At 38.9% G+C, this 26,810-nt stretch overlaps 4 protein-coding genes across 4 annotated transcripts in view; 2 read left to right on the top strand and 2 right to left on the bottom strand.

Moving 5' to 3' along the window:
* krz (beta-arrestin protein kurtz) overlaps positions 1 to 11,147 on the bottom strand; it is a 36,987-nt gene extending 25,840 nt beyond the window's left edge. The window contains exon 1 of the mRNA XM_043429482.1: positions 10,737 to 11,147. The gene's annotated coding sequence lies outside the window, so the exon portion shown is untranslated. The remainder of the gene's footprint in view (positions 1 to 10,736) is intronic.
* A 325-nt stretch (positions 11,148 to 11,472) lies between these two features.
* LOC122416485 (leukocyte receptor cluster member 1) lies at positions 11,473 to 13,255 on the top strand. Its single transcript, XM_043429486.1, has 3 exons — positions 11,473 to 11,645; positions 11,728 to 11,827; positions 12,086 to 13,255. Exons 1-3 carry the CDS (start codon positions 11,623 to 11,625, stop codon positions 12,878 to 12,880), a joined length of 918 nt encoding a protein of 305 aa, XP_043285421.1. The 5' UTR covers positions 11,473 to 11,622; the 3' UTR covers positions 12,881 to 13,255.
* Positions 13,256 to 13,375: 120 nt separating this feature from the next.
* LOC122416483 (PR domain zinc finger protein 5-like) lies at positions 13,376 to 18,677 on the top strand. The gene is made up of 8 exons (XM_043429478.1): positions 13,376 to 13,519; positions 14,554 to 15,196; positions 15,350 to 15,457; positions 15,619 to 15,833; positions 15,971 to 16,149; positions 16,238 to 16,690; positions 16,861 to 17,067; positions 17,245 to 18,677. Exons 2-8 carry the CDS (start codon positions 14,615 to 14,617, stop codon positions 17,607 to 17,609), a joined length of 2,109 nt encoding a protein of 702 aa, XP_043285413.1. The 5' UTR covers positions 13,376 to 13,519; positions 14,554 to 14,614; the 3' UTR covers positions 17,610 to 18,677.
* Positions 18,555 to 25,081, bottom strand: Tgs1 (Trimethylguanosine synthase 1). The gene is made up of 8 exons (XM_043429477.1): positions 24,809 to 25,081; positions 23,891 to 24,026; positions 21,688 to 23,441; positions 21,246 to 21,492; positions 20,534 to 21,083; positions 20,223 to 20,354; positions 19,853 to 20,151; positions 18,555 to 19,438 (listed from the first exon to the last, which is right to left on the bottom strand). Exons 1-8 carry the CDS (start codon positions 24,916 to 24,918, stop codon positions 19,328 to 19,330), a joined length of 3,339 nt encoding a protein of 1,112 aa, XP_043285412.1. The 5' UTR covers positions 24,919 to 25,081; the 3' UTR covers positions 18,555 to 19,327.
* Positions 25,082 to 26,810: the final 1,729 nt, after the last annotated feature.

Raw genomic sequence — 26,810 nt, 5'->3', positions numbered from 1 at the left:
CGCGTAATAGAATCGAAGTGCAAAGGGTTTTCGCGAAGAAAAATGGGATAAAAGGTGAGAAGGTTTTCCTTCGTGCGATCGAGCCAAGTGTCGGCGAAAATAAATTCAGGGATGAAGTACAGACCGAGATAACTTCCCTAAGCCACGGCTCTCGTTCATTTAATCCTCGATGATGGCTTCGGGGCGAAAATTCGATTCAGCTAAGGGAATTTCGAGCCCTGGATTCCCCGCAATTTTCTCTCCTCCTCCGTTCCTTGCTCCACTCGCCCTCTTTCTCGACCACAACGCCTTCTTCGCATAACGCTCGCTAAAAAAAGCAACACATTCGGATGCGATGGCAAATTGGGGATTCGTCGATGAAGAGTGATAAATTGTGACTGGGAGAATGCTGACGCGATCTTTTCCTTCTCCCCCCTGCGTTTCCTAAATTGAATTCGAAATATTTTTTCAATATAGAAACTAGTCTGTAGAGTCGTAGAAAAAAGTTGCGATCCATTGTGAGTTTCGCCACTTTTCACAATCGTTTTTGAAAAATACAATTTCATCTTGTATATGAGATAAAAAAAAAACAACTTTCTCAGCTCTTCGTTGTCCTCGCTTTTTCCACTTCAATATTTCCACAGCTGCGAGGTCAAAAGTACTTTTTTTGGCTACCTTCGTCACAAACGATAGCGAAAAAATGATAAACATTTTTACGACAAAACGCTTCGTTTCACAATGTTCATTTCAAATGAATAAATTGATTTTTTAATAATAATTAAAAATAACGTAGATCAACGAAAATCACAAAAATTCCAATCAAAATGCGTAAAAATAATTCAAATGAACAAATTTCACGGAATTTTCCTTCTTATTTTATTATCTTATTGTCAAATTGGAAATAATTTATGTGAATAATAAAAACAATTAAGTTTTTTTTCTCATGGTTCCTGGGTCCCTCTTTCCGTCGTTAATAACGAATAAAAATAAAAATTGATAAAACTGATTACAGAAGTTTCATAGAAACGAATAAGAATAATAAAATTTTCAATTTAAATAGAAAAGCGAAATAAACGAGTGCACAGAAAACGTAAAACCTATTAACCCTCCTCGTTGAGTGCGAGTGCGCACACATAAAGCCTTCGAGTTTCCCAGAGTTTTCAGAAAACAGAGCAGCCAGTGGAGGACTTTGGTGAGTAAAAGATTCCGCGATCGCTAACGAGCCAACTGTAAATCTTTAAGCGGAGGGGAAATAGCCAGAGTTTCCACGACGGAAGAGGGATCAGGCTTGTACAGAGATTGCAGCTTTAATGCCCGAATACGCGGAAGCTCGGTATCGAGGTATCGAATGTTCGATGCCGCGGGGCTACGAGAGTACAAGGAGAGTTGGGATCGTAACACAGAGTGCGCACGGTAGACATAAGCTCGCGCGGGTGGTATTACGGGGATCGGAATGACGTCTTTGTGCCCGTATACAATGCTATTGCTGATTTATTTAATTAGAGAAAGCTCGATGGGAATACGCTCCGCTCATACTAATTGGAAGTCTTGACTGGCAAAGACTAACAAGTTTTATCAGGGTGCTTGTCTCTGCCGTTGTTGAGACAACGTTTCACGATACGAGGCGAGTAATGCGACGAAAAAATTGAGAGATTCTCATCAATATTCGCCGATTGAGTTTCATTTCCCGTTGCGGTCTCGCACTTCAGTTTCAAGATAACAAAAACGCTCCTTCATTATATTTTGCGTTTATTTACGATGGTGAAAGTTTGTGCACGAAAATATTCCTTGATGAGGTACAAGTTTCTATGCGACTGACGCGACGATAGAATGTTTTCTCATTATCAGCGCACTCGTGCTTTATTCTGCCCGCCCCCCGTGCCCCGTCGGTCGTTTCCCTCCGGGGAAATTTGTCCACAAATGGCTTCGGAATTTGTTGAATTCCATGCAACCTCGCGATGCTTTTCTCGCGAAAATTCCTCAATTATGCTTGCCCGGAAAAGCTTCTACGTGCGTGCACACGTACCTGCGGAGAGAGAAACTTTTTCAAATGTTTCGGATGTCAAAATCTCCAGTATATGCGCAACAAGTCTGGGGCTCGGAACTCTATAAACGGGCATGAAACTGTCTGTGAGTGAGAATTTAAAAAAACAACAAAATCTCATTCTTTGTGTGTCTCAAGAAAGCAGCTTTTCAACCTTCGTTATTCTTGTTTTGTGCGAAAATCGGCGTTACGGAGCACTGGAAATCGGGAACAGAAAATGCGGAGTGCAAATTTGAGTAGAAAGAAATGAAAATTTTCTCCGTCTTGGAGGAAATTTCATTTTACTTTGATTAAAAAATGACACTCTCGAGTGAAAGAATTCCGAGAAATTTGAGGCTTTCCCCCCAGTTCTCGTCTCCGGATGGCCGGATTTGTTGGCCCTTCGTTGTTTCGCGCACCCGAATCGTCCTGTTTTGAAGGAGTCTGGAAAGGTTTTTCGAACAAAAAAACTTATTCATTCGAGGTTTAAATATCGTTCCGTTGAGTACAGTCTGGATTAATAGAGAGCGTCGGTTTTGAGAGACTTCCGGCGGCGGGGAGGTCGACTGCATCGACTTCCGGCAAGATCGACGATTGCTGTGCCCTCGGACTCGTTCGGTCTGTTGACTCCGAGCGAAGGAAACGAACGAGAACGACGGCATGAGCAACGTTTCCTCGCGCACGGTGAGCGCGAGACGGGAAAAGGTAAGCCGTGCGTCGTGCGCGGCGGTGCGCTCTCGACGCGCTCGCGGGGTATCTACGCCGAGACTCCTTTTTCTCCCTTCGCGTTCTGCTCTCCTCCGCCTCCATTTCGCTGCCCATTTATTTTTATCATACGAAAGTCTAATGAAATCTCGGAAGCGAGATAACTCTTATTCTCTGGCCGATTGCTCATCCTGCTCCGGCGCGCGTCGCAATACACACTCTGGGCGCGAATGCGGGGGGATGGGGTGCAGAGATTTCGAGATAATTATAAGGCGAAAGGGAGAAATTTCTCGGGCCCGGAAACAAAGTGGTTTCTCCATTGTTATTTATCGCGCTCGCTTCCCGGAGCCGAATAATGATACGATTAAGGGATGGAACGCGAGAAATAAAATGCAGTGCCTCGATCAATCAACGTTTTTTTATTTTCCGAAAAAAACGTAAACCCAGTCGCTTCTCGAGTGGAATCCAGTGAAACATTTATCACGAGTTTTTTATCTCCCTGCCCAAAAATACTCGGGCGCGAGATGAAAAAAAGATCGGCGAGGCTTTTTTTCCTATTCCCCGTTGGACCATCGACTTCTTCATAAAACTTCGTCGATCTTTCGCACTCTCTTATTTATCCACGAACGTTTCATTTCATCGGAGAGTTGCGTGTTGATTCCCGGAGGAGAGTCCCGCGAGCAGAATCGACTTCGAAAGCGTTTCCATCTCGCGGTCTCGCGGTTTCATGCCTCACGTTTTCATATATCCCAACGTATGAATACTCGCGTATCTTTATTATTTTCTAGAGATTCCTCTCTTTTATAACGCACCAAAGATACACTCACTTTGTTTCGCGAAGTAACGACGCAAGCCCCTCGTTTCGCGGGGTTTGCGTTATTCCCACTGGGCGAGGAAAATGCTCGTGCATCAAATTCGCAGTACGCTACTTTTTATATGCGCCCGCGTTTATGCTCGCGCTCTACTCAATCAGCCGGAATTCTCGATGCGGAACCTTCGACGTCATTGAATCGGATCGTTTTATCTCCGCGTTCGTCTCACTGTTAATTGAGCTCCCAAATTCACAATTTTTTCTTCGCTTCGCACGATAATTGCAGCAAAAAACGTTGAGTAAGAATAAGAAAAAAGCTTGTAAAAGGCTTTCGACTCTTCAGTAGAAAAAGGGTGCGAAAAATTGAAATTAATTAACATCTTTGAGCTCCTTTTTTCCTTGAATTAACGAATATTTTTGCAGGAGCATGGATGAGCTTCGCGAATGCTTCAAGTTATTTGAAGCAGGCTCAAAGCCACCACGGAAAGCGTAACCCGAAGCATAAACTCTTTTACACGCGGCTTTACCTCGCGATCGTCTTATACTCACTCACCGTTGAATTATTCAGGAGGAAAATGCATCAAAAGTCGCAAACAACACGAAGCGGACAAGCTGCTCGATTGTTTCCCTGCCTTTGTTCTTTTTTTTATAGTTCTCCGTGGTAATTATCACTTGTAAATTATTCCTCGTTTTGGAGGAACATTTCCGCGAATAAATTCTTGTCAATCGAATCCCGACGCGTGTTACACACGTCCTCGGCGACGACTCTGCCCGGAACTTTGAGAAAATCCGAGCACCGGTTCTCACCTGCTCGTTTCCATTAAGCAAAACTTTGCAGAAAATTATGAATTAAGGCTAAGCTCGCGCGAGTCGGAAGCTTCCTCGAGCTCCGAGTGCTAATTTTTCGTTTACCTTCGCAATATATTCGCAGTGGAGAAAAGAAATTACGAAAGCCCGCAAACGGACAGCTCCCCGGGAGCGACGTAAAAGCAGCAGCTTCGATGAAAAAAGCGTTCCGACAATCGGAGGATCGCGATTTTTTAAGCGCATTTTCGAGCCAAAAGTCGAGTTTTCAAAAAAAAAAGTTTTTGACTCCGAGTTTTGAGGAATCGCGCAAAGAGGGCTAAATTTTTGAAGGATTTAACGCGAATAGGAAGAAAGGCTCGAAAACTTACTCGAAGAGAGTATTAGCGAAGAAAAATAAAACTCTATACCGGTGAGTAATCGCCGGAGAAAGTTTAACAAAGGGAGACCGAGTCGATTGTGTGCACCTGGGGGGGTGGTTCCCGCGTGGCGCTTGCGAGGGGTTTTGTTCGCGGTAGAGCGACTTTAAAGACTTTTCGGAGAGCGATCGATCAAAATTTGCGCAGGAGTTAAGGCGGTATAAAAAGAGGATGTAAAGCGAGCGTGTTGCGTAAAAGCTTTCGGGGAATTGAATCGGGTGTTCCGGGACGCGCGCACGAGAGTTGGATTTTCTCTTTTCTCTGTGTGCCTCGGCGTAGGTCGAGTTAGCGGGAGGCTCAAAGAAACTTTACCGCAGAGGGAGGCGAATATGCGCTGAGAAAAATAGTGATACGGATTCAAAGTGTCACAGGGAGCCCGAGCCTTTCGGAAACTTTGCGTAATGCGCGAGAAAATCCTTCGAGTTTACGAGGCAAGAGCTATAGGGACGTTCCGCCGCGCGAGGCGTTTCGCACACGCGAGCTCGCAGTTCGTCCTCATAAAAATGTTGCCTATGCGTTCGAGCACATTTTCCTGCAAGCATCCGCGAGGACGAAAAAACCTTGCAACTTTTCTGCTTCGACTTGACGAAACTTATATATTTTTCGAACTCGAAGATAAAAGCGTGCAGGAAAAGCTGCGGAACGAATCGTGCCTCGTTCACCCTCCCGTGACTGTCCACGCGGACTCTCCACTCTTCTGTATACTTCTCTCTTCATACATATTCGATCCCACCTTTTCATACGTTTATGTCCGTTTTACATACATATTCAGATGGCCAATGGCTTATAAACAAACCGGCGCGAAAAATCGATCAGCAAACTGCTCCCTCTTGAGGAATATGGAAACGCGAAAGCCCAGCATTTCATAAAAATTATATGCACACGTGCACATACTCTTCGCATAATAATACACCGATGCACAGTCTCGTACCGGCTCGCGATGAAACCATTACGGATCTCTGAGCGCATATCCCCCGCGATTTCATACTGTACAACAAATGTTTTATTTATGGGACTATAAAGTATTACACGCTCTGCATATATCTCATGCGAGCGTATCGCGAACGAAGCATATTGACGAGTAAAACGCATCCAACTATTAGAGCTAAATTATTTCTGGGGCTTTTAGGCGAGCAAGCCTGCGCTCGCCTAAAATTGGAAAAATATATATTGACGAATACAGGAAAGATATGAGACTGAAAAAAAACTGTTGATCCAATGGCAATTGATGTTTTATTGGAAGAGTTTTCTTCGTTTAACTTCATATATTTCATTGGCACCCCATAACGCCACAATTCGTTATTCCAATGACTTTTTTTCTCAGTGTATATTAAAAAATTTATATTTTCCGATATAAGATAATGTATACGATAAATATTTCGAGTCGCAGCTCCGACCGTGTATCAAGAGTACATTAAATAATGCACTTCCCATGACAAGCTTCCGGTAAAAAAGTGCAAAAATGTTTCGAATTTTCAGTAGACTACTTAAGGAGCTTCGGTACAGGCGATGCAATGTTGCCATGCTAAACCACGCTAAAAACATAAAAAACTTCATAAAGTTCAGAATTTTATAAAATTTTGACAATACAAATTTTTCAAGATTTCTCTTCTACACAGTTATCGAGTAATTGATCGCTAAAGTTTCCGCGCATAAGAAATCTGCTTTAATGCGTAATTACTCGATAACTAAGTAGAAGAAAATTTTGAAAAAATGCCTGTTCTCGCAATTGATGTTGAAGAACATTATCACAAAATTTGATCAATTTCTTAATATTTAGACTTTTGTACCGAAACTCCTTAACCAGTATTCGGCATAAACAAATTTTACAACCGGCTTTATTCACGTTATAAATCAAAAGACACAGTAACGGTTCGAGGTCTAGGGTGAAAAGGTTAACTCAGCGCGCGCTCTATACCGGGCTCTCATAGACACAAAAAAGAAGAACGAGTATTGAGCTTTTCGGAGAGACGTTACAGATTCGACGACTAGCTGTTGGACTTTCGTATTATTTAAGTAAATCTGTTAATTTCTGAATCATTCAAAAAGCATCATTTTCAAAACCGTAAGTAATTTAACATCAAGTAGATTGGTATTTTCATATCATGATGTTTCATTTGTATTTGAAGAACCGCGAACATGAGTGGAGGAAAAAAATTGTTTGGACTCGTGAAATGGGTTGGAGAGAATCTTGGGAGAGCACTCGCACGTCGATGAAAAAGAATGATGATCTATCGTATACTACATAAACGAACAAATAAATAAATCAGTACTTTTATCTATATTTGTATGTATGTATATTAACCCAAGACGGTCACACGGGGTGTGACACACCCCAGGCCATCTGTGCACCGAACGTGCACTGGGCATTGAGTGAATTGATTTTTATAACATTATTTCGCTGTATTATTATTATTATTAAATTACTTTTTTATTTTTTAATAAAGGAATTATCATCTTACGTGAAAAATCATTGACATCTTGTACATCATTTTGCCGCTGAATATACTTTTTGAAAAACCCACAAAAACTATTATACTCACCAGAAAGAGAATGCTTTCACAAATCAGATGACCCTGCTCGAATTTTGTTGATATGTCAAAAAACAAAAAAAAAATACAGCATTTTTTGTAAAAAAGGGCTTTTTCGAGAATTTTTTTTCAAGAATTTTTTAAACATACTTCGAACTAGAATTTTCGTTCCGTTCTTGGATAGGCTAATAGAGAAACGTTTGAAATATGTTCTCAATTTTTGTTGAGCCCCCAAAATAATTCTACGAAATGCTACAGCGCTCTAAAGTGCTTGGGGTGTGATACACCCCATGCTAGCACCACGGGATTCTCATGAGGTGTGATCGTCTTGGATTAATGAAAACAATAAAAATTATATTAAAAAATATCTTGAATCATCTATCATGATCGGCGAAAATTTATATATACCTTTTTTTATATTTTTTCGTATATTTAAGGATATATTCAAATATAATTTCATAACACGTTACCCGGTGCACAATTTTTCCTAGTTGACTGCCCCGAAATTGACTTTTTTGTCAGAACGAGTTTCGTTGAAGTTTTATGCTGTTTCAGAACCCTTTGACGAATCTACTGATCGAGCGGGTCGACAAAAATCGAATATTTCTGTTGATCCGGAACGCGCAGTCGCTGCTCAATCGTTGTTATTAAAGTTTGAGGCTCGAGGACTGGGAATTCAATAATTTTGGAACACTCGCCGGTAAAACATTCGTTTTCATTCGCCTTCCATAGCGTCGCAATTGATCGATATCAGATTGCGCTTGATTTACGAGGAACTTTTGACGACACCGATCGAGATTACGGAACCGAGAATCCCCGTGTTTTCCCGAGCGTCTTTTATTTTTTTTCACGCCGAGCTCATCCGTGTTTTAAAAGTTTAATTTCGAGTGTGCGGCGTGCGTACTCGGAATATTCAATAAGGTGTGATAAAGCGAATTTTTATCAAAAGTGACGGCCGCCTGACGGAGAATGCCCGCAGATATCTTATCGAGCTGGCGTATCGTAGATTGATTGAAAAAACCAGAAAAACGATAGAAACAAAAATAAGAGGGAGTTCTCCGGAGGCGCACCAGGTGTGCGGGGGTCCGTATCTGTGTCGCTGCTGCTTATTCTCTCGGAGCTTCGAGTCGACGTTATTAAATGTACATATAAGCGCGCGTAAACTGTTTGTCCGAGATTACGAGCGCGAAGTTAATGAGAATGAAGAAATTTCGAAGGAATGTCGTCGCTTATCTCGCGCCTACGCTCTCCATCGATTTTTATTGTTTTTCTACCTGCGTATCGTGGTTTCTGGGACTCTGCAATTACGAAATGTTTCCTGGAAGGTATCGATGCCGTGATCGGTGCCTTGATAGCGCCGAAAATCGTTAAAATCTCGCTGGATACGGTCAAAGGACGAATCGAAACGATAAAATTTCAGTTCCGAGGGGAGAGGAACGAAATTTTCGTCGAATCCTCGAATTCGGGTATCGCGAGGACGGAAGTTGGACGAAAAAACTGCAGGAAAAAGTGGAAAACGTCCGAGCGTGACTCGAGAAACTCATTTCCCCGAGTCCGGGTTCCGATGACCCCTTCGAGTTGTTCTCGGTCGAAAGTGCGCTTGACATTGAAACACCGAAAAGAGTATTTCCGAGAAACGGTCAACAAAGCAGAACGGTTGGTTCGTCGGAAAAAAAATGCTGAAAGCGATCGGAATCGAGAGATCAGCTGATCGTGGTTCGCCTGAAATTTCGCCTCGGGTATCCCGGATGCCACGGTGCTCGTAGCGATAACATCGAAATTTGTCATTACATATTTACGAAATGGAATTGAGATCGCGTTAAAAGCAGGAAAAAATTCTTCGAATTGTTGAAATTAAAGAAACTCGAATGAGTAAACAAATAAGAAGATAATTCGAAGGTCATTTTCGCCTGGAGCCCCTTGGCAAAGCTTCTTTTCAATAAATTGCATTTCAAGGTCACAAACACTCGAATATTATTTCGATGAATGTTTTTACGAACGTCGAATTTTATTTATTTCATAACGAGTAATCATTCCCGTCATAATTTGATAAGACGAGAATTTACGTTCTCTCTTTTGAGCGTTGGAAAGAAAAAAAAATAAAATTCAATAAAAAAAGTGAAGGAAGAAACGAATTCGATCGTCCCTCAATACACCGAGCGCACGAAACGTCTGAATCACTAGAAGCGAGCCGCACATACACGAACGATCGTGGCTATTTTTTTTTCTTCTTTTTTTTCCACTTCGTTCACAACACACACGAAGAAATCCGTATACCGCGAAGGCAAAAAAAAGTATCAGCCGTGAGAGATTTGTTACAGGATCCCACGGTACCCGAACGTTTTCCCATGGATTTCGTGTGTGCAACCGGTTTCGAAAACATAGAGGTGCCTTTAACGGGTGAATGGGGTTGTTGTATATAAGCCCGTGGGGCATTCACCTTGTGCGATTCTCCGACATTTCGTTTTCTTTTATGTCTCCTTTTTTCCTCATTTCTTTATTTTCACGTTTCCTTCGTACGGCGTTTCTTTTTCTCGGTTCCTACGAATTTCTCAGCAGAGAGCTCCTCACCCTCTTATTCACGCCGTATTTTGACATGATTCTATGAAACACCCTGCTAGCAGGAACTGCTGCTTTTACGATAATAAACAATGGGAGAAAAAACAACGGAAAATAAAGAGAATCGCTTCGGGACTCGTCGCACACATTTTTGTTTTGCTGCTCGCACGTTTTCTGTGCTTCAATAACGTTTGTCGAGTGATCCCACGCGGGATACGTGAAAACAAGTTTTTTCTTGGAAGACTATCGGAATCATCGTTTTATTTGCAAAATGTCGAAAATCACGTGCGCCAATCGCGGGAGGAGCGACGATCGAAAGAAAAGCGCGGTTTTTTCGCGCAAGTGGCATAAGCATTTGTTGGAAACTGGAAACGACGTTTTTTTTTTTATGACAAAGGGAGAAACGTCAAATTTTATTTTGGACTTCAATTGAATCGTGTTTATGGAAAAAGAGTGAGAAATATTTTTGTGTCTGCGGTTACTTTATTGCAGCGAGAAGCGAACGCGTGGAACGCAAACAAAAAAGAAAGAGAGAGGGAGAGAGAAAGATTGAAAGAAAACAATGTGATTTTTGCAACGGAATTGAATGAAATTTCCGGCGAGAGGATGAGCCAGGTTAGAGGGACACAAAAGTATGCGCGAGAAAGTCGAGCGACCGTACCGCCCGGGAAATCCTCGAGCTCTAGCTACGTTTTTTTTTTTTTTACTCATACTCATCTCTCTCTCCTATCTCCCTCTCTTTCTCTCCGCAAGTCTCATGCGCGCCGCTTGCTCCTCGTTCGACACACACACAAAATCCCGCGATACATCCCGCATCCACATGGACAAAAAATATTTGTGATTTGGAAGAAGAGAATAAAGAGACAAAAGCATTTGAAACACTAAAGAAGAAACAAAGTACTTACCCAAAGTTGTTCTTTTTGTTATTTGCCCTTTGGCGTCTTCGCGAATGCCCACACCCCTTATTTCCGCTAGCCTTATAATTGACGAACTGTCACACTTTTGGAGGAACTACACCCGCCGACCGCCCTTTCACGCTTTTTGTAAACTAGCTCGAAATTTTTTCTCCCGGCACTAATCAACTCGCGTTTCTTGCGGTTTTTTCTTTTAGCTCCTTTATTTCGCTTGTTTTACGTTTCTCACTCCGGTTTTTCATACGTTTTTTCCGTTCTTCCGTTTATATTTATTTAAACCCCGATCTCCGTTATATATACAAGAAGAAATTTAAAAAAAAAATATACAACTTCGATAGCCACGATCAACGTACTCCTCGTCAGAAACGTATTCTGACTGTGATCTGTGATTACTGCACGAGTGCTCAGTGCTTGTTGTGTGTCATGTCCCTCGGAATACAGCGCCGCCTAAACGACGACTGCTACCTCGATCGTCGAATAGGGATTTCACATCTCCGTGAACGTGGTCAATTAATTTTGGATTTTTTACTTTTTTTTTAGTGTAAACCGTTCGGTCATTTGATATTTTTTTAGATTTTTTCACGGTGTTCGTATTTTTTTCATCATCGTTTTTTTTCATCATCGCGGCATCGCGTGCTGCTACCTTCACCCTCCACCACCATTGTGATCTAGTGACTTTTTTTTTGCTCGACATGATCTGAAAAGCAATTGGGTATAACGGTATAACTACAACTTCACATCAAAAGAAATGTCATGAGACTGAAATGTTATTTACGTGTGAGTGCAACAATTTGTTCGACAACTAAAAATAATAATTGATAACAACAACAAAAAATAGTGTTGGTAACCAAAAAGTGCGGCGGAGAATAAAATAAAAATGAATATTTTACCCAAAAAGAGGTATGTATATGTCATTTCGACACTTTGACACAAGTTTCAATTGTATTAAAAAACTTTTATTTTTATTACAAAAATACTTTAGATGGCACGTACGAACCAAGGAAAATATAGCGCGTGTACGGAGAGATGAAGCAAAAGCAGCAGAAGAAGAAAAAGCAAAAAAAGCCCGGATCCAAAAAGCTGTAAGTCATCAATTATTGAAATCAGAAAAACAAACCTAGAGTAAAATCGAATGTATTCTCTCATGAAAACTGGTTATATTTGTTACAAATGAAATGTGAACAGGTTCATTCTGGTAAACTACTGTTCAGCTATTTGACCTCGGAGCATTTCGTTTCAGACTTGCACAAATTTTTTGACTCTGACTTCTAAAATAGGACCTATCTTTTGGCAGGTCAAAATATGGTATAGAAAAAATAATATTTATTCCAATTTTCAAGGAAACTGAAGCAAGAATCAATTTTCTCCGAAACAAAGCGAGAAGCAAATACGATGGTCGTGCGAGCGAACCCGAGGATGAAAAAAAGCCAAAGGTTCTCGAGCATGTGAACTTTTTTGCTGATCTTGAAGAAGGAATCGTTGATCATAACAAACCGAACGTAGAGCATGAAGCAGAGAAGAAAGAAGAACAGGAAAAGTACGAGAAGCAAATTGGGTATCTGACATATCTTGGACAAGACACTAATGAGGCGACGGGTAAAACAAATTGGTATAATGAATTGCCAAAACGTTTGAAGGACGAAGAGCCCGCCCTTGAAGTTCAAACAGCAAAGAAATCTTACGCAGATCCTATGAAAGATATACGAAGGTACTTGAATCTCATGGGTTCATCAGCATCAAAGTCCACTGAATCAAAATCCAAAATTCTCAAAGTTGAAAAAGGTGTGAAACGGAAACGTGATTCATCGGAAGAAAAATCTCGATCTCCGAAAAGACACAAGAAGAGTAAAAAAAAATCGAAAAAGCACAAATCCTCAAAACGAAGAAAAAGTCCAGAATCGAATGTCCCTAATGAAAAGAAACGACATGACATTGAAAAATTACGAGCTGCACGGCTGTTGAGAGAACAGCAAGAAAGGTTGAGGACCAAAACTCTTCTTGCAAAATTAAACGGCGAAACTTTACCAACTCCGGTGAAAGAGGAATCACATAAATCACCAATTAAACAAAAATACAACTCGCAATTCTGCCCAGAAATTGCCAGACAGAACGTCGAACGAAAGGCGCGAACATGATTTTTATTTGAAAAACATTTTTATTGCCTGTAATCAAATTTACTTACCGTTTAGGACGGAAACGGTGATTGTGAAAAATTTGGGTACAAATGCGCTCGGATGTGAGATAAGAAAAAAATCGCAACCCTCGTCACGCAGTAACGAAAAACGTTGAGGAGGATGAAGAAGTAGTCAGAATCGCGAAAACGGTGACATTCCCAAGTTAGCCGGGTTTCGCAGGCCAAGTGTCTACGAGTAGGCATTAAAATTTTTCAATCTAAAAGTTCATAAAATTAGAGCAATTAGAGCAAAGAGTTTTCATCAGTATACGAAAATTTTTTCCGGAACTTGGTTCTCAATTATTGTAAATAAAATGCAAAAAAGATATGAAGAAAATTGGTTTGAATGATTATTTATTTTTATTTCAAGATTCCAATTCTGGTATTCTAACTTTAACTAACGTCTGGTAACTTGGTTTTCGTTTTTTCTTCCCGCCGTTTGCGGTCAATTGTTGAGCAGGCGCCATTTTGGTTTTTTGCGGCCCACGGAATAAAGATGGCCGCCATATAGGACCGTTTTTTATACATCCAGGAAACAAATCTTAGATTTTAAAAGTGTAACCAAGTTTCTTCCTCTGATCTCTGGTATTTCACGATTAAGGTACGTAAAAAAATGATAGTCGAATACTTTCGAACAAATTACATGAAACATGTCATTTCATAATGTTCACAAAAAAATTACTCAAAGAGGTCGCGGAAACCTCGAACCAGACGCCGCTACACGCGCGATGCTTTTTGAAGAATGTTTTTCGAATCGTTGAAACTTAACATTTGTTTATAACTTTGTACCTAGAATGCAAAATTCTTCGGTATCTCCGGGTATTCTTCGTCCATAATTTCGTAATTTTTTACGAGATATTGTTGCTGATTTACAAAACGTGGTCGGTCAACTGAACGATAACCTCTCAAGATTCGAACATCATTGACTTTTCCGAAAACCGAAATTCAATCAAAATAATGATTGATTATAAAATTTTTCAAAAAAATCGATCAGTTTCCCTTTATGCGATTCATATTATGATATTCAAAGTTTCTAATTCAACGCTTTTCTCAGAATTCAGCCAGATTATTATTATTATCATGATTATGATTATATTCGGTTCTATGAAACAAATTCGTATGTATTCAAATTTTTCAATTCTAAAAATAATGAGAATCAATTACTCCTTATTCGGTATTCTCAGTATACTTTTATTTGTCCTTCCATGTTAATCAGCAGTGTATCAAGTTAGTATGACCAATCTTATTGTCATTATAATTGAAAATATTAGCAATTATTGGAGTTTTATGCTTTAAAGATTGGACTTCATTTAATGTTACACTGAGATTAATAAAAGATCACTCCAACTTCACAAGTGAGAAGAAATCGTCAATCCTGTGTATTGAATGCCGCATGCCTTGTCAAAAGCAAGTTTCTTTGTAATACTTGGCATCAAAACACTGCCCCGTTTCTGGAATTGGAATGGTTTAACTCATCTCAAAATAAATTAATGTTCAAATATACTATTTATACTTCACGAATATTGATTCAATTTGTTTTATTAAAACTCATTTCCTTCCATGAGTTGGAATTACGATTCATTTCGTTGTGTTATTGTCCAATGATGAATCATTTGATTTTTTTTTTCTTTTCAGTAATTTGAACCATGCGGATCCTTTGCTAATCAATCATCATAGTCAAAAGATTTTTGAAAAGATGAGTGGCCAGCAAGAAATTTTGAATCCTTCCTTTTTGAGTTATGAAATCAATGGTTCACAGTTTATTGTTCAGTCGTTGGAAAATACTCAAGAATTGACAGCTCAACTAGGGAGTATTGAAAGTGAAGAGAGTATACTTAAGCTAGTTGACAGAGAAGTAAAGAATGAAGAAAACGAGGAATCGATACCACTGGTTTGTGTAGATGGTCAAATTTATGCCATACATAACGGAGAACTACAGGCTCTGGACATTGGTCAATTGGAATACGAAAATGAACCGAGTATCCAAGAGGATAAAGAATCTTTGATGGAAGTGACAAAGTCTCTGGAGCCAGAAGGAAGCCCTGTTGAAATTGAGCAATTAGAAAACCTAGACGATTCTCAAATATGTAGCGACGAAGAATTGGTTATAGAAGAAGACAATAAACAATTGTATGTTGTTGCCAAAGACAATCTCAACGCCAACGACTTTGTCGAAGTAGTAACTGCTTTCAAATGCAAAATATGCCCTTATACAACTCAGGACAGAAAACAACTGTTCAAACATTTTCAGAATATTCATGCTAATCCAGTCACTAAGGTTTGTCCAAAATTTGTATTCTAATTAAAACCGTTATATAATTTAAATGTTTAGTTTCAAAGTCTCTGTGGTTTTTTGACTTTTGTTTTACCAAAAATCCATATTCATTCAGTTTTTAGTCATGGAAGTTTAAATGCAATTTAATTTTTGCAGGTGCAAGATGAAAATGAAAACTCGGAAGAAGTTAAACTGGTTTACATGTGCGGCGAATGCTCAAATTGTTTTCCCTCCATGGAGGCTTGTCGAGAGCACATGATAAAGGTAATTTTGCTTTGTGGATATATCTAATTACAAAGGTTTTTTTCAAACATTCGTTTTTGATATAAGCCTAACGGGAATTTGAGTTTTGTGTACTCATGATCCCAAAACTCGTTTCATGGTTTAGTTGTGATATTAATTATTCAATAATCTTGTAATTCCAGGATCACCAGTTGACCGATCGAGTGAGTAGCAAGACCGACAAAAAGCAGATTGAGAGTCCAAAAAAAACGAATCAGCCCAGTTTCAAACCAAGTATTTTGGGAGCCAGACGTCCTAAGTCACCGACGTTGCAGGAAAACGTTGCTTCGAAAAATCCCTCCGCTCAATCTGCTCAACAAAATAAAAAGGCGTTGGATTTGAAAGATCGCGAAGTCAAGTACGTACTTGGGACAAAAGATTGAACCGAAAAATTGGTCTGGTTGATGTAACGTAATTTCAGAAATTTTTCATGATTCATCGTGCTTTGAATATCGTACTAATTAATCCAATCATTGTTACGTTGCAAAAATAAAGGTGTACCTACCGCGGATGTCCATACAAATTTAGCACGGATATAACTATGCAACAACACGCGGTTTGCCACATAGACGTTCCGTATTGTTCGAATATTTTTAAATGCAATATATGCAAAGACGTCAAATTCACTAAATGGCGATCGTGTAGTTTGCATCTTTGGAAAAAGCATCAAATTGGTGAGAATTGAGTGAAAGAATCGATAAAAAAATATGAAAAATATGAAATATTGGAACCAATGAATTTTTCGTCTTTTTATTTTTTCAGACGTCGATTTGTTTCAATGCAACATTTGCAAGGCTTATAAAAGCGCAACAATGGTAAAGCTCCTCACTCACATGAGGGTTCATAGTGAAAATCGAGAATTCGAATGTCCTGATTGTGGCAAGCGCTTCAAACAATCGAGTCAATTGAGAAATCATCGAGTAATGCATCTCGATCGAAAATCAAGCGATGTACCAAGATGGTACACTTCGAAAACGTGCGATTTGTGTGGAAAAACTTACGCGGACTCAAAGTGCCTAAAAAATCACATTCAAGCTGTTCACTCGAAGCTGCGACCCTACGTTTGCAATGTTTGTGGCCATTCTAGCGCTCGTAAAGCAATGCTGCAACTCCATTTGCGACAACACACCGGTGACAAACCTTTCAATTGCCAACTTTGCGACTATAAAACTGGTGATCACAATTCTTTGCGTCGTCACATGATGAGACACACTGGTGAGTTTACAATCATCTTAACGCATAAATAGGTTTTTAAATTCGATTAAAAAAAATCAACAAAAATTCAGAAGTAATAAAAAATTTTAGAGTTGAAAAATTGGAAAAAAAATTCTAAAGCCTTTTTTCGAATCACCTACGATTGATTATTATCATATTTCTGTTCTCAGGCGTTCGACCCTACAAATGTCCTCATTGTCCATACTCAGCCATTCAGAGTAACAGTTATAAAAATCATTTACGAGCGAAACATCCTCTCCTTTCGGGTTTATTTACCTGCGAATTATGCCCCTTCAAGACAGTGAAGAACGAAAGTTATTTGCAGCACATTGCAGATCATCAAAAAGGATTGATCAAAACGCCTCCACCGAAAAAAGGTTCAGATTCATATTTGGTTAAATATTTTACACAGATAATAAAACGTTTGAATAGAATAAAATAAAACTGATTGAATTGAAAGTAATGATAAACCAACGTATGAAAAAGTTATGAAAACTAAAAAAATCAAAGATGCAAACGAAATACCGTAACAAACTCGAATTTTTTCAATGCAGATGGTGAAAACGTGGAAGTTTTTCCGGGCAACATCGCAGCAGCTCAATTGATATACAGTTGTTTGGGGGCGTTTTCTAAAGTTGGGAAAACAATAGAAGCGAGTTTAATGTCATCTTCGACGTCGGCTGATGGGACATCCCAGACAATAACGATACAAATCCCTTCAAAGCATCTTGAAGGTTCATTGCCGATAAGCGACAATACGACAAAAACCAATTCGTCAATCGAGCAGGACGACGATGAGACGATGCATTGCTTTCTCAAAATACCGAGAGAAGAAGAGGAGAATATCGACACCGGAGGCATAACCATACCTGCTGATCCGGAAGTAGACACGGCCACGCGAATTTCAGTTGATTCATAAATTTTCATTCAACGATATTTGCTATCAATTTCTTCACCGAACCAACCTGCATTACAAAATGTTGTTTTCAACCACAAACCAGTACGATTTATTTTTCTCGACGTAAACTTCACAATGGAGTCGCAAGAGTTTAATCTTCTGAGTTCATCGTTTGCAGTCGAAATGTATTCACTATTTTCAGTGTTTGTCCATAACGAAGAGAACGGTGTATGACGAAATCGTTCATAATTCAAAATATAAAATTTCTGGGAACGAACCAACTCCAAAAAAATGCATTAATTAATTAAAAAAATGATAAACTGAAGTTATTAGCGACTCCATTGTAGGGTTGAGGTAGTTCGGCACATAAACTCACAAGCAATCGATCTATTTAAATCAAATTATCGTGTTTAGCCACTGATGAATATTATTGAACGATCTCCATTATGTCGCAATCGATAAGTTTTTATTATATTATTTTGTTAATAATTCACTAATTTTTTATATTCGAAACTCAATATTTGTAACTGTATAAAAACGGTCGATTATCCTCAATGAACTAAATATGAAACTGTTGATCAAGATTTATGCTGTGAATTTACGGGTGAAACGACCTTAATTTCCGAGAAGGAAAAATATATCAAAAAGGCTTGTTGTTTTAGTTGAATATTTTGTTTCGAATAAGTATAAAATAGTGTGCGACGTATAACATCGCGATTGCAAATGAATTGGGAGTAAAAAAAATTTGATGACACTCGATAAAGGAAATTTAATCACGAATTATGAAATGTTGAGAGAAACTAGTCAGGCGCGAATGTAAATAGCCAATTTTTGATGTTGAAATTTTTGTATTTTTTTTTTCATTCATGCGTTATAAATTTCGCTTAAAACGTGTCGGCTGTGGTAAAAAAAAATCAACGATATTTCGGGGACAGTGATATACTTTTTACAAATGAACAATGCTCCTTGTGTTTCGAATGTATTTATTCACGATAATTAGTAAATAAGTGTACATAAAAGCTGTAAAATAATATAGTTTCATCGTCGTTTCGAATAAAAACGGGTGAAAAAAATAATGAAAGAAAATAAGAGAAGAAATGCTATGAATTCCATGATCTTAGGATTACGAGAGAATCGCAGAAGTGAGTCAAATGGAGAAGGAATTATTTTACAGAGTTGAGAGGGAAGAGTTTCGAGATCCGAGCGAACTTAACTGACATGTACACGTACTTTTTTCTCGGGTTATTCTTTACCTGATTTTTGAGCTTTAAATGCTTACAACGTTTACGACAGAAGTTTCGAATATAAATGATTGCAGATGGCAATGCAACAAATATTTTTTAATCGGGACCTTTATTCAACGTTTCAATGCAACCGTATCGATTCGTCGTTTGGAACGAAAAAGAAAGGAAAATTCGCGGAAAAATAAAGTTTTTATTCAATGCGGAAATTCTACTCGCGGCTTTGCGATTTCGCTGAATTTTAGTAACTGCTTCAAAATATCTACTCATTTATAAAGTATCGAGCTTTGGACATTTTAACGAATGACACCCTCAAAAAATCGATACGGTCCTTCATTTTTGCTGTTCTCTGTTCTCTCGTTTTTTCCTTTATTTTTATGTACAAACCAGTCCGATTATACTCAACTTCCTTTCTCACGGAAAGTGCGCACGCTCCTTCGTAGCTCGATATACCCTCGTTGATTTTTTATTCTCCTGGTTTCTATTACAAAAATGAAATCAACAGTCTCGAGGAAGCTCACCGTAGTATGCCGTCAATGCTATTAGCTTTCGATCTAAAAAGTTTTGTTCGACCTCGACGCCACATCCAGGGCCAGCTAGCATAGCGAGCTATGAACAATTCAATCGGGTTATTTTCGTTAAGTCTTCGCTTATCAGTAATACTGAAGTTAGCAACGTTACTGTCCAATGTCCAATGAAACGAACGAAAAAAACATTTTTTCGTTCGTTTAATAATCGACATAGCGATTAAGAATTCCTGACCTTTTTTGTTATGGCTATGATCAAATTGTTTTCAAAATCATATGTTCCGCATGTTTATTTTTCGAATTTGCACCAATTGATCAAATAAAATATTTAATTTCCAAATTCTGATGATTTTTGTATACAGCAAGTTTATGGTTGCCATATATAATTATTTTGAAAACGATTACAACCATTCTTCAGCTGGTTTTATTGATGGCTCATTATTCAAATCAGGTCAGGGTTTCATTCTTCAATTGCAAGAGATAAAAGAATTTATACCTGTATAGTATCGATGTTTCTAGGAAGAAAATACGCGATGTGATCGGAGATACGCTTTGCCGTTTTGAACAATCGCCGACCACCAATCGGATGCATGATGTTACCTAGATCAAAGGTTTCGTCCTTCGCGTATCCTGGGCCGCCCCAAGGTGGGCTCAGGAAGACGACGTCGGCTATCAATTTTTCAGCAAGTTCGAAAAAGTCACCGACGATAAATTCTATTCGATCCTCGACTCCATAAACCTTGGCGTTGTTGCGAGCGAGCTCAATCTTTTTAGGATCGATGTCGATTGCGAAAACTGCAAAACGAGATTCTACAATTGATAATAACCTGAGGGAAGCGGCATCAATTTGTTTTCTTGGAAAATACCTCTTTCGCACGTGAAAGCAAATTGAATTGCGTTGCCACCGGCACCGCAGAAACCATCGACGATAGTATCGCATCGACATCTTTCAGCGATATGCGCTGCTATTTTTTCTGGTGTCACGGAAAACCAACTTTCTGCGAAAAAGGAGAAGACAGAAAATTTATTATCATGGGAAATGTAAATATTCGTTTTAAATTAAGGGCCAATTCGATAAAAAATGGGCAATAATCTTTTTCATCGAGAAACCACCTATAAAAATGAAATATCAAAAATATAAAGTACAAAATTTACAAAAAACAATGTTGATTGTTACCCCGGTCCAATTGGATTCCTTGATCGAATTTGCTGAACAAGCGATATCTTTTTACCCAATATTTCATCAATTCCTTATCATTATCGACTTCGGCAGGCAAACTGACGTTTCTTTTATTTTGCTTTCTACGACGTTTCTTGAGTGTTTTTTTGACGCTATCTTCGTCAGATGTTTTAGTGGTGACAAGTTCGTTACTATATTTAGCATCGATTTCCATATCAGCTTGATTTCTCATCTCGTTTTGCGGGCTCGTTATGAAATCTGTTCGATTCTCGGTTGTGACGATTGACGAATCAAACACCTCATCGGGTTCGAGTGGAATATTGCACGTGTCATTCAAACCAAGTATTTCTGGCTTGGATTCCGACGAGCTTGTGCTCGGTTTACTAAATACCAGCCTCTTGGCGTGCAACTTGGTCGTTAAACCTGGATCACAATCCTCGTCGGAGCTCGATGTAAATTGTGCTTTTGTGTAGGAACCATTTTCATTCGGCTTTAATTCCGTTTCGTTTGGAAGTGCGATTGGACAGTAAGAAAGATATTGCTTCACCTGTAATTAAGTCAATGAATAACTGAAGAATCATCGTTTCATTTACTCCATATTTTCATAGTTTCATTTTATTTTGTTGTGTGTCCTTCATATGAAATATTAAAAAAGCTGATATTGCGATTAGAAGTTCTATGAAAATGAATATTGTTAAAATGGTATTACCTTATCTATCGTGTCAGTTATTTCGACACCGTTGTCATCGAAATACGTGTGCTTATTCGTGGGTTTCGATCTACTGACTTTCATTTTGAGCTGTCGATTTTGTAATCTGATATTACGCTTCCTGTACACGACCTCTCCTTGCAATTTCGTTTGCTTTTGATTCTCGTTGAAGGTATAGCCCATCAAGGAAAAGGCTTTTTTCACAGTTTCGAGACCCTCTTCGTTTCCGTCGCAGTCCGCTTCGTGGCTGAAATATTTTGCGATAACAGCGTTTATACAAAAGTCTTGAGAAAATTTATGTAAAATATTCAAATCCAACAGTGATTCAGTTTTTTTTTAAATTTTCAATTCTACTTTGAGGAATATCTCAAGAAAAATCGTAATTTTCCCTCGATTCCCCGGACGTCAAATAGATAAAGTGGACCAATTCATGAAAGTTTACCTCCGTTTGAGGGTGATGGGTTTATCATCGTTTGGTTTCTCACCGTCGCCCCCACTCGAAGATCTACGATTGATATTGCCGTTATTAGAATGAACATTGGTGTCGGTGCTGTTGCTATTATGCAAGGTGGAAAATTCTTCGTGTCTACGGATATCCTGAGTTTGTTGTGAACCACTATCATCGTGATCATTTTCCATTGGCTGTTCATCGCTTTGCATAGTTAAATTTTGCATGAGAGCGCCAACGGATTCAACGATCATCTTTTTTTTGTTCCCGGTCCCGGAGTTGCGTTTGGAAGTATCATTTTTTCGTAAAATTTTAATTTTCGATTTGTCTTTAGAAACGATTTCCGAGTCGTTAATGTTGACTAATTCGTTCATCAAGTAACCGTGTTCCTTGTAATACCTCAACAAAAATTTATCGTACTCGAGCTGATATTGCGATTGGAAGTTTTCCTTCCACAGGTGCTGCCAATATTTGTCGTTGTCCTCGGATATCAAATCTTGTTCCTGATCGGAGCTGCTACTCGTTACGTTGCTTTCGATCGAGCTTGTTATCGAACTTACGAGACTGAATGATTGAGCGGAATTAGAATCAAAGCTTGAGCTTGTGAGGGTCATTTTAGTAACGTTGGTCATGGAGTCGGAAGTCGCGTTAGTTTTGGCGATAGAACCGTTCAACGAATCGCAGCGTGAAATAGCGATAAGCCTCTCGTCTTCACCACCGTTTGAGGATTGTTGAGCGAAACTTTCTTCGGCGCTGAACGGGCTCAAAGGGTTCCAGCCTTCCCCAGCTTCGGGTGATATTTCAGGATTCGGCATTTTCGTACGGTGGGCTTCGGCCTCCCCTTCGACAATGCTGCTTGATTGTGTGTTTTCGAAAGTGAAATTGGTGTTCCCCGATGTGTCTTTAACCTTTGATTCACTCTCTTTGTCTCCATTTTTACCAAATATTCCTGCGAAACTGGAACGACCGAGCTCACAATTCTTATGCGCTTGATTAGGGAAGCAGGTGTTCTGCTCGGGAAATTTTTCGCTGCTGCGATCTTTAGCTTCGATGTTAAGTCTCTCAGTCTCCGTCATTTGACAGTCTTGTGGTAAATAACCTGGATTTATATAATCGACGTATTTCTCGATCCATGACGCCCAAATTAATTGTTCACCGTGTTCGGACCAAAATTTTTCCCAAGCTAATTCAAATGATGTTTTTCTCAATATCGGGTACTCGATTTTTTCGTCATTTGCAGACTCGTTCATCGTTTCTCCGCTGTCTCTTATTTGCCTTGTTTCCTTTGGCAAATTCTTTCGTGGACTTTGACTGGATGTTTTTTTTGTTTCGCCTAAGGTAAATGACGGCCGTTTTGCTGATTCGTCGGGGTAATTATGATCATTTGATGCCGATTCACCGCATAGTAATTTGTCGATCGACTCACACTCTATCGCCTCCGAACTCAAGTCACAAGTCTCACGATAATTTGTGAAATTTCTCGTGTTCGTTGCCTCCTCCGATAACTTGTCCACCCCGGTGTCCAGCGACTTTTCGTACGTCGCCAAAAGCCCGTGAATACTCTTCGCCTCATGATGGTCATGATACTCGGACAAATCTGCACCAGAATCTGACTGATGAAGACCCAATTTTTGTGTCAAAGACTGATTCGCTGGACGATTTGCAGAATCACGCACCGAGTCATGTTCGTCCGTCGAATAATTGTTGTCTGTGTGAGATGCGCTGCAATAACAACTCAATGGTTCTTCCTGCAAGGGAAAAACAGATACATTCGGTGCTAAATAATCATCAACATTTTTTCTTGTATTTTAAGGCAGCATGACCATTGAAAATCTTTAATTATGGCTGTGTAAAGTCACTTGTGTAAAATAAAAAATATGATATCGATCAAACGCAACAACGAAACTTTTATTTTCATCAATTTCTTGTTTCTCTCAATAAAATAATTATAGCAATTTAATTTTAGTTCGAGACTCGTATAATGAACTGTTAATTCTATCCATCGTTAATATTTATGACAGTGCAAATGAATTAACAAATTGAGGTTTCAATGTTCAAGCTTTGATCAAAATTGTAGCATTTAAGTGCGGATACCAATCATAGAATTCGAAATCCTCAATTATAGCGCACTATTTTTAAGTAATATTGAAAATTTGTTCAATGATCAAAGTGTCTTCTATTTTTTTTCATTTCTCACATCGTGTTTCTCAGCAAATTGAGTTTCTATGCAGGTTCTTTTGTGAAGATCCAGCATTTCACCGACTAAATCACTCTCTGCATCTTCACCCTCGCTTGGATCTTCTTGGGCAATAACGGTGTAAACTTCTGGATTCCTTTTAAAATATCAATAATAAAGATTTGATAGAAGAAAAAGAATATATTAATTTTTAAACATTAGATAAGAAGTAAACAAATGTAAAATATGCTCTTATCCAATTTCTTTTTTTATAGTTTATAATATGGCTGTACATAATACAACACAATACAATCATGCACATTCATTCGAAAGACTTTAGTCTTATAATTAAGAACATTCAATAATTTTCTTTTTCAGAAAATATTAAAATTGCATTTTTCATGTGAAATAATAACACAAGTTTTCCAATATATTACAGCAATTGTTATATGTCTAATAAAAAAACTTATGAATGTCGAATTGAAAACGTGAAAATTGAATAATCACGAAAAAAAAATTAACAACAAAGGACGATTCTATGAAAAAAAGGATTGCCAAACTTCATTTTTAACCCCAAAATATTGTTTGTACAAACAATAATGAGGTTTTCAGTGTAAAATGATGTCAACTTTTGTTAATTTTAATTTTTTTAAAATGAATGTTGAAACGCCAATAAAAATAGTAGTATAATTGCGGAAAAAATAGAATTTAAATGAAAATCAATTACGAGAACCTAACATAGTCGTATGGATGTCATGGTTAGGTCATGTTTCACGCAAAAATGATCGATAAATATACGCCTTGTGTAGCAAGCTTCAAAAGACAAAATTTAACCAACAATACATTCATTTCCAAACAAAGAATGTATGAAAACACATGAATTTAATAAAATTTACAAATAATTCATCACGGTAAACGGATGAATTGAAATGTATTTACCGAATAAAGACTCTGCTGCAGAGACAGTAAATATAGCTGTCGGGCTCCGGAACATCGGACTGTTCGGCGATATAAATTTCGGCGAGTGGTTCCCAAAAGTGTTCTGACATTGTCAACGATTATTAGAAACGTTTAGAAACACTATTGGGACCAGTCACAACAAAACACTCATTTTATTTTTCTACTTTTGACAAGTATCAAATTATCATGATCGACCCCCTTTCATAAAAACAGTCCGCCATTTATACCTCGGTCATGGAGACTGTGCGAAAAGTGTCCGCTTGCGCGTTCTGGCGCTGCAGTGCGTATATCAAAATGTCGGCACTGTCGGCAGTTAAGGTTTCTCGAAAGTGGTGTTGCTTTTGCTTGCAGTACCTACATACGATTGCAAACTGATGTGAGCTTGCGTAATAATCTTCGCGTTTATGAGAATGCTAATTTTCTTACTGTTGGTACTGCAAATATTTTCGTGCGTCGACAAAAATTGCAATATCGTGCCAACGGACAGAGCATTTTCTTATCGTCTGCCAATCCAAACATCATCGCTATATAACGACGCTAACCAAACTATAAACGGCAAAACGGCAGTTCGGAATGGATGTGTGCGTCATGCAGCCGTCGGTCATGAACGCGAATTCTGTTTCCATTTTATCGAAACCCGAAAATCCAGGGATCCACTGTACGAAGGACGTGTGACAGGTAAGAAAATATGTTCGAGTTTTTTGGTTTTGCCTAGTACAAGTAGTAGCAGCGTAGCAGTATACGAACATTACGAACGGTACCTTGATTTTTTATTTGTAAACGATCGTGACATAAACAAAAAACGAAAGATTCGAACACAACAATTTAGGCGTGCGCAGTTGTTTCGAAAGAACACACTTCATGAAAAAAACAATCGTGCAGACAGATTTCATCGTCTCAATAAGCACGATTATTCGAAAGTTTAGACTCGGAAAATTTTACGAAACATTCTAAACCAACTGTACTGACGAGCGAAGCGAAGGAAATTAAAAAAACGATTCGACTTTGCTCATGTTGAACGTTGAGGACTGAAATTTCCCGAAACTCCTCGGTTCTTTCGTATTTATAGTACGAAGTACGAGATCTCGAAGACGATTCGGTTACGATGTTAGGTTATAACAAGTGTTTTGAGGAAGGGGAAGGGTAATCGCAATCACCTGGGGCTATTTTGAAGGCACTTTTACTTTAATTACATTCAAACGTAGCGGAGTTTCTCAAAAAGCCTCAAAATCCTGGCGTTAACAGCGATATTGTAATTTCACGGAGAAGAATCTGGGGAGGCTCGAAATTTGAAGGTTATGGACGAAACTTTAAGTTCGCAGTGTGTACTTAACATGAGTAAGTTTCGTTTTTTATGGCAGAGTTTATTTCGTCGGTCGATCATCATTGGGCCGTAAAAACTCGAAATAAAGAAGAACAAATGAAACAAACGAGAAAACGCGGCAGTTTGTCAATTTGGGTCGAAAAAACTTAAATTAATGAGAATTTCGAGTGTAAACTCCGCACAAGTTATATTTTTCGTAAACCACATATATTAAAGCTTTACATTGGAAAGCAAAGCGCTGCTCGGTTCCGAGTCGCGGGGCGAGTGAATGAAGTATAGAGCGTTAAGTTTTTAAGGGCTGCAAAATGAAGAGGAGGATGAGGCCGGTCATGCAAGCGAGCGCCGGGAGCATCGAGGCCCGAAAAAATTCAGCTTCGTAATCAGTAATCAAATTTATTAGTTTCTATTGTCTTGAGAGCCCTGGATGCTTCTGGCTCGCCGTGGAAATTCTTTTCCGATTTTATGGCGTGGAAAGACGATATAATAAGGAGATCGCGGCTGAGAGGGAGAGGGCAAAGTAATGGAATAGCAAGCGGTGGGAAAGAGAGTGAGTCTGCTGAGAGCGAGAGGAGGCCGTCCAAGACGGCCGAAAGGAACTGCGAGTAACGAGGGAATAAGAATGGCGTACAGCAGGGGATGAGTTTCCTCAGCCCCCGT

Source organism: Venturia canescens, chromosome 9, assembly GCF_019457755.1.
Source record: "Venturia canescens isolate UGA chromosome 9, ASM1945775v1, whole genome shotgun sequence".
Lineage (NCBI taxonomy): Eukaryota > Metazoa > Arthropoda > Insecta > Hymenoptera > Ichneumonidae > Venturia > Venturia canescens.
This window is presented reverse-complemented; position numbering and strand designations above follow the sequence as displayed.